Here is an 8,042-nt window from a genome sequence, read left to right as displayed (position 1 = left end):
TTCCTCAGGGAATGTAAATGAGACAGGTGTATTTTTTACATTAGAGCTTCCCTGCTGGGCTTTTGTAGGACAATTTCTGTTTGGCCAAGCTCTGGGAGGAGGATTTTGCCACTTTTTCTTCCTGTGAAGGAAGCTCTGCTCTCACCTGGGTTTACTGATGGGCTGTGGCTTGTCCTGCTCTGCAGAACAGGGATGTGCCTGATCACCGCTGAAGAGAGACAGAAGAGATTGGCAGCCAAATGGAGCACAGGTAAAGTCTCCAGTCAGGGGACATTTTACTGAGCAGGGTATGGGTGGTGGTGGGGGTAGTGTGCCCTATGAAGCAGGAGGCCAGGGACTGCCCTGCACTGGTCAGTCAGCCCAACACAAAGAGGCCAGAGGCATAGAGGTGCAATAAGCTATATCTGCTGGACTGAACAACTGAAGGGCACTCACACATTTCAGTGCACTCACACATTTCAGTGCACACATATACTGCGGCCATCTGTGCAGTCCCAGAACCCAGCTCTGCCGGATGGAGAGCCAGGCTGTGGATCAGCACAGAGTAATTAATAACTCATTCTTCTGTCATTGGGATTACAATCCAAAAATCACCATTCTAGCCATGCTTTGACTGTGCTCCAGAGCTCTGCCCTTCTTGCAGGCTGCATCCAAGAGCAAACGCAGGATTTCAGCTTTGTCCTGGAGCTCAGACCACATACGGCTCCCATCAAGTATTGGGAGTCTGAAAGGGCAAAACTTGTTGCTTGGGGAGTGGATAGGGAGTGATTATGCTCAAAACCAAACTGTCACCAAAATCGGGAATAAACCTCTTAACCACAATGCAGCATTAAGAAGCAGGCATTCTCTTTATTACAGCGCTGAATGCACAGGGGATTGTTCCACCTAACGTGCATGCCACGTGTTGCATCAGTTAAAGCTTGTATCATCCTACAACATACATATACATAGATTTCCCCAAAGAATTATACATATTCATTCTATTTCCAGGAACTAATTGTCATATTTACATAGTTATTACGCATGCGGCTTGGGTCTCTGAGGGACCTCCATGGGGGTCTTTGGTGGTCTCTGTGGGTCCCTTATAGTTGTTGAAGACGTTTCTTTTAGTGTCCTTTCCATGAACTCTGAGTCTTCTTTTCCATATATGGTCTTGTCTTTGCTTATCTCTCTGTCTGTAAAAGTTCTCAAGTTCCTTATCTTGGTGTCAATTGGTGTCTGCTGGTTTATCTACACTCCTCCAGGATGTACCATTCACAGTTGTAAATTATGTCTTTGGGTGCATTCTTGTTTGAGGCCCCTTATAACAAAACTAGCTTCTTTCTACTGTAGGCTGTCTGTAACCTCAAGTGGGACTGGCACCTAGCCTCCTTAGAGAGGAGCGGCAATCCAGAGATCCTGGTTGGGATCTTGGGAGAAGCAAAACAAAACAAATAACAGAATTGCAGGCCTGGACAAGCAGGAGAGCTCCTTTCGGCTTTATCTGGGATGTGCTTGGCAGGATGTCCTGTGAGATTGCACTGGAGGGCCACGAGGCCCAGGGCTGCTGGGTGATCTCCAAGGAGCTCTCATCAAACCTGGGAGCAGTGAGGCACCCACCCACCTCCCTCAGCAAAGATCAAGGTAAGGAGCACTTGAACTTGAACTAAAACAACAGAACAAAGACACTGACCCTTCAAAAACTAATTAAAGAAAAATACCATTCACAGCACTTTTAAGGAAAAAGAAAAGCAGTGAGCATTTTACTTCAAGTAAGTTCTACTGTTTGGAGTTTCGCTAATATCAATGCAGAAACATTGAAAAGTGAAGTCTGACAAAAACAAGCTGGCTAAGGGGCTTCCAGGTCTGACAGCAATTTACAGTTGCTAATCAATATTGGCTATTCACTGGAAAGGGAGTACCTCTTTCTCAGCTATGTTACTTTCATCCTCCCAAAGCAACAGTCAAGCTAATGAGTTGTCAGGAATGTCACAACCTCCATTGCAGTAATGCAGGCAGCTCATTTTCATCTACTTGAGTGTGTAAGGATTTAGATTAGAACCAAGGAGCTGAAACAAGTTTTAACTGTGCTGTTGGTTCCTTCACTCACATGAGACAGACTTCACATTACAGAATGCAGATGATGATGTACATGATGGGGGATACTCTGAAATGCAACAGCAAGAACATTTAAAGGATTAGTTCAACAACAGCTATTTTGTTCCATTTCAGTCTAATGAAATTTCCGCAATTAAGTTCAGCATGTAAGAATGACAGGCTTGCATATCTATCAGTTCTCTTCTCTGCATCTTAAACCTTTTTCCCTCTGGGAAGGAATCACACTCCTCTCACTGAACCAGCAGAAACAGTTCATTTTGTACAGAACCTCAGTGCTGGGTATGCAATAGCATTACATGAAGTAAGAGAATACAGACTGTGTCCAAAAAATGCAGGCACTGGCACTTTATAGCATCCATTTCATTTCTATTCCAAACAGCTCTGGCTTTGGAATTCTTTATTTGGTTTGCAGTATGCTGAACACAGATCCTATGTCAAAGTTCTGCTAGGTCTCTTCCCAAGCTTCCCTCCCACCTCTTACCTGCCTGGGTGGATAACCAGTAATCCAGAACAGTACTAGATATAAGATCACAGTCAACTGAAGCTACTAAAAGAAGGCAGAAGTTGGCAGCATCAGATATGACTGCAGGGACACACTTTTCCCCTCTAACCCTCCTGTTCTAGGCTCCTGGAATACACGTAAAGCAGTAAGACTTCTGTCAAAATATAGGGGAGGGAGAAACATGTTCCCTAGGTGTGTGCCCTCCAGAACTGAAGTCTCTTCAGGTGCTGCCCAACCCCACCACTGAGCTAGAATTGCACTGCATCATGCAGCACCTGGAGAGATACCACTGCTTTCCATGAAGCTGGGGCAGATAAAGCCCTTATCCTGTAGAAGTGCTCTTTGCTGCATGGGGCAAGAGAAGAGGCACAGCTAGTATCTTCACTGGAAGGCAAGGTAGGGCCACCCTTCAGGCAGAAGTAGGTCTTGTAGAGTTTTTTTCATGTCTCTTTTCTGAAGGGTCTGCATTTCCTCCTTCACTCTAAAGCAGCTAGTTCCTCCAGGAGCTGCTCTTTCTCCTGCTGCAGCTCCTGCACCCGCTGTTTGTTCTGCTCTAGTCTGTCCTCCAGCCACTGAAGGAGCGGCCCACTGATGGCAGACATCTGGCTGCAGAGGTTCTTCGTGAACACTGGAAAGAGCAAGAACATATCATGCCAGTGCAAACACACAAGACACCCAGTGTGCTACAACAACCCCAAAGCCAGGAGCGTTAGAGACAGCCAAGGAAACCCTCCAACATACTGTCCAAGGCAACCAGACATCCCCACAGGAAAGTCAGAATCAGCAGCTTGCTAAACAGGGAGACAAGCTATTTTAATCTGACCTTTAGACACCCAGGGGAGGGATGACAGACCTACAACAGAAATCTGGAAATCTGCATATAAGTCATCATTGATGCTAATTGATTTCTAAATTCAGAAGCAAAGAATGCCTCACTTATTGAACAGGTGAGAATGGACAATGGGATATTTATCTTGGAACAGAAGTGGGATTAGGATTCACCCTATGTCACTGGCAAAAGCAAAGATGTCATATGCACGTAACATACAGGAAGTGCCAGGAGATGCAAGCATGCGTATAGATCAGCCAGACACTACTTTAAGACTCACCAAATCCAAAATCCCCTTGCTGTTCTAACAGCAAAAAAAAAATCCAACCAACCCAAAAAAACCCCCAACCCAACCCAAAGTCTATTGTAATTATAACCAATTGTACAAAGGTCAAAGGATACAACAGGATTCATAAACGCCAGGACTGGGTTATTTTACAGCCCTTGATGTTTTCCTTTAAACATTTAGTTACAATTCTGTTCCTCCACTAGACTTTATGTAATCAGATAACAGTCTCAGGGAATTCTCTGGGTTACACAGTGTTTGATTGGAAGTGAACTGTATGGCAAAGAAAAAGATAGAAGTTTGTGCTTTTATAGTTATTTACAAGTGCCTTTTATGGCAAAGGGAGGACTGTTACACAGCTCTGGTCTACTGCTCCCCAAAGTTAGAGCCAAACCAACCCCAGCTCAAGACTCTACTGTTCTGACTCTGGGAGCAGCATCCTGGATTCTCGCATGTAGAAAAGGAATCCTTACCTGAGCCATTATGAATCTTGGTTACAGAGTCTAGATGGGTGAGGCTAAGAGAATGAACAGAATGCAGGTGAGTGACAAGACAGCAGTGAATTGCATATTAGGCTATAGAACCAGCTACCTACAAGTCACTGACACTGCAGGCACATCTAAACCTCTTCACTTGTTGAAGCCCTGTACATTCACAAGGATAACAAAGAGTTTACAGCACAGAAACATCAATGTTGAGCACCAGAAGCAGAAAAGAAAAAAAGCTGATATTTAATCTCATTTTTCAGACTTCTTTTCAGCACTCTTACCCTGGTTAAACACTAATTACTGTCACACACAGACACATCACTGAAGTGCCACCATTAGCTCACACACGCTCTAGCTCTTTTTTTGTTGCAGCAAAGGAGCAGTTACGCTTAGCTCTTGTGTGCAAGACTGAGAGAACTTGAACTCCTTAATGTGAAGGTATTCAATCAGTTCTCCTACAAAGGCACATGAGCTGCTAATGCTTCTTATTTTCTATACCCCTGCTAAGGTTATGGTACTTTAAGTACAGCAACAGTAGAACATGTTAGCAAAGACAGTCTTAGAGAGGGGTGCAGCCCCAGTGTTGTTACCTATGAATTCTCCTGTAGGCATCTTGCTCTTCTTGGCAAAGGATCTTGGGCAGCTCTACAGCTGATTCCAGACACACTTTCCCAATGGTTTCATGGGGGACAACGTGAATAGGAATTTCAATCCTTTCATACCTAAAAAGGTATCAGATACAATTAACTTCAAAGCAGCAGAGGAAAAAAAAAGGACTTCTACAAACCTGCAACAGTCTGTCTGACACATGGCATTGCTGCAGGTTTATTTTTGGGAACACATGCCTGAGTTGATAGGCAAATGGAAGCCTTTTATAGCCACACGCTTATCTTAAATTTCAATGATAAAATGCTAAAGCAACTAGATGGCCAGTACTGACAATATGATGCATAGCGCGTGTGTAGTTGGTGACTCTACACCATGCAACCCTAAAGCCTCGACCTCTAGAGTTGAAACCAAAGGGTGGGCCTTCTACACAATAGATTACAGCACAAATTCATACCCAGACTACAGTGTCCTACACCAAATCTTACGCTACTAAATTATCTAGGCTAGATTAATCAGTCCTAATCTTTAGATTCTCTTCAAGCAGCCTGCATTAGCAGAAGTAAGGAGAACTCGTTCAGCCATCTCTATACAATATTTGCTGCTCATGATAAGCCTAGAAGTCACTTATTTGAGACAATGCAGAAAGGAGAGACAAGACAAAATACAACCTGATGCTGGACAAAATATTCTTCTGCTGTACTCACTCTGAGCTCTTCTGGGCCTGAATAGACTGGAAACAGGTGTAGAGAATCCTGCCTGTCTAAGAGAGACAGCAGAAGGTCAGATTCCAAGAGCAAAAAATCATCTAAAACCACACATTCCTTTAGGAAGCAGAATATGCTTTCAAATAGCATTTTAACAGGTTGCAAAGGTACAATGCTTTTCGCTTTGATTGGTATGCTGGAACTGTTTACAAGCAGATACTGACAGATCCATTAACTATGAAAAAAGTCTTAAACAGTAGCTACCTTGAAAACCTAGACACGACACAGCACTGTCAGCTTATCTCACACTATAGCAGCATCTCCTAAAGAGGCTAGAGGCACAGAGGTGCAATAAGCTGTATCTGCTGGACTGAACAGCTGAAGGGCACTCACATATTTCAGTGCACACACATACCGTGGCCATCTGATGCAGTCCCAGAACCCTAGTACCCGCCCAGCTCTGCTGGCTGGAGAGCCAGGCTGTGAATCAGTACAGAGTAATTAATAACTCATTCTTCTGTCATTGGGATTACAATCCAAAAATCACCATTCTAGCCATGCTTTGACTGTGCTCCAATCAGAGCTCAGCCCTTCTTGCAGGCTGCATCCAACGATTTCAGCTTTGCCCTGGGGTTGATGTTTCTCATGAGTTCTCGGAAGGTTTATTGCCATTTTTAAGTTGTCTACCTTCGTGTTTTTGTCCTCAATGAAGCAGGAAAAGATAAGCCCTACAAAACCTTGGTCCATCATCTGATACATAGCTTGTGTGCGGACATCTGCAGACAAAGAAGTAAGAGAATGAGAACTGCACTGTTCACCTGAAGGAGTGGAAAAAGATTTGCCACCTTCTGAAGGGTGACTTGGAATTTGGTAACAAATGTCAAAAGCTTTATTTTAAAGTACTTACTCAGGTGACTAAGTTAAAAAAAACCTGATACAATTTAAAATGTAATTAAATAGCAAAGCTTTAAAAATACAAGATGAGTTAACAAGAAATGATCTTAGCATCAGCCTGGTGCCACAGATCACTATATAGCCATAATGTCCAACACGTATAAGATACTCATGCAATTCTTTCAAAAAAGTTTTCGTTTTTGCATTAACGCTCACAGTTGTCAAAAATTATCACAGCAGGCCTATGATTCCCATAGCTTTTTTTTTTTTTTTTGGCTATTCCCCACACCCTAGCTCTAGTTTTCCTGTCTGGAAGAACAGTAGTACTAGTAGTAGCTGATCTGTGACTACTGAGTCACGTGCAGTTTGAGCACCAGGGGCACACAGGCAGCAATGGGGCTATACTGAAGCCCACCCAGACAATCTTGTCCTACCAGAGGACATTTGAGAAACCAAACCTTGATAGTTGGGATGTGCAGGTCTGAAAATCCAGTAAATTGAATAATACACTTAGACAGCTGTGAGTTTTCATACAGAACCTAGACCAAGAGTGCTCTTACCGACATGTGATGGCCAGACAGTAATATGAGGATGAGAGTGATACCAGCCCACAACTCTCATGGGACGTCCTGTCATTTCAGCCAATCTGTGTGTGAGTCAAGGTGCTTTTGAAACCAACAGAGCAAATGGAAGTCGGTTTTTGTACAAGGAAAACCAGCAGAGTTTTAAAAGAGTTTCTCATCAGTCAACAGAATTCCAGATTCCTTCAGAGGGATGACAAGATACGCAGCAGGAAGCTGATGGAAGCCTCTTCCCCAGCACTGGCAGGATGCCACTGCTGCAGAAGCAAATTGGATTTTGTTTGCACGTGGCAGTAAGCGACATGGCAGCAAGCTGTCCAAAACAGCACCCTTGAGTGTACGTAGGGGAAATGCTCTCCAGTGCACCACACTTGGAAGCAGAGACTTGTCAACCTTTCATCTTCAACTGCTACCCTCCCCCAAAAACATACTTCAGTTTTATTTGTGACCAAATACAAAAAAATTATAAAAAACAGTTATAACACAATTCCCCTGCAAATGCTGGAACCAACAAAGACTCCAGAGAATGGCAACTGCCAACACAGCCCTCCAAACCGAACAGTTGTAAAAGGGAAGCAGCAGACAACTTCAAGCCAACTAGAACAAGTCTAAAACCAGCACATAAAAAGATGTCTGAGGTAAACGACTCCACTGGCGAGTTTGCTGCTGTTTCTACTAAAGGATATCTCTGCTTCAGTAGAAGCAGCTGAAAGCTGCTCTGGCGAAATTTCCACACGATCTTTTCTCTTATCAGAGCGGCGCAGGATGATCACAGAATGGATGTGAACAATTCGGCTGGTGTCAACCTAATGACACAGAAGGAAAAATCGATCATTCCTCTACTAAAGAAATAACCACCCTCAAAGAAAAGGTTGGCTCCTGTACCTTCAGTAGGGAAAAGGTAAGCACGAAAGTACAGTCAAGCATGCAGATGGGAAGCTTTCCTGACTCTAAGCTTTGGCTTTCACAGCAGCTGGAACTACGAGTCGGCGCTAGCCAGGAGCGGATAGCAGAGGCCGGAGGCGCAGCGGCACGGCTCTGCCGGGGAATCG

The 8,042-nt window shown here is 43.9% G+C and overlaps 1 protein-coding gene across 1 annotated transcript; it reads right to left on the bottom strand.

The window, feature by feature from the left end:
• Nucleotides 1–2,467: 2,467 nt before the first annotated feature.
• On the bottom strand, nt 2,468–7,792 carry BRCC3 (BRCA1/BRCA2-containing complex, subunit 3). The gene is made up of 7 exons (XM_009587753.1): nt 7,677–7,792; nt 6,970–7,057; nt 6,203–6,291; nt 5,516–5,571; nt 4,793–4,924; nt 4,188–4,231; nt 2,468–3,227 (listed from the first exon to the last, which is right to left on the bottom strand). The coding sequence occupies exons 2-7, from the start codon at nt 7,043–7,045 to the stop codon at nt 3,076–3,078; spliced, it is 549 nt and encodes a 182-aa protein (XP_009586048.1). The 5' UTR covers nt 7,046–7,057; nt 7,677–7,792; the 3' UTR covers nt 2,468–3,075.
• Nucleotides 7,793–8,042: the final 250 nt, after the last annotated feature.

This window comes from Fulmarus glacialis, unplaced genomic scaffold (genome assembly GCF_000690835.1).
Source record: "Fulmarus glacialis isolate BGI_N327 unplaced genomic scaffold, ASM69083v1 scaffold1851, whole genome shotgun sequence".
NCBI classification, from domain to species: domain Eukaryota; kingdom Metazoa; phylum Chordata; class Aves; order Procellariiformes; family Procellariidae; genus Fulmarus; species Fulmarus glacialis.
The sequence above is the reverse complement of the archived record's forward strand: the minus strand, read 5'-3'. Positions and strand labels throughout refer to the sequence as shown.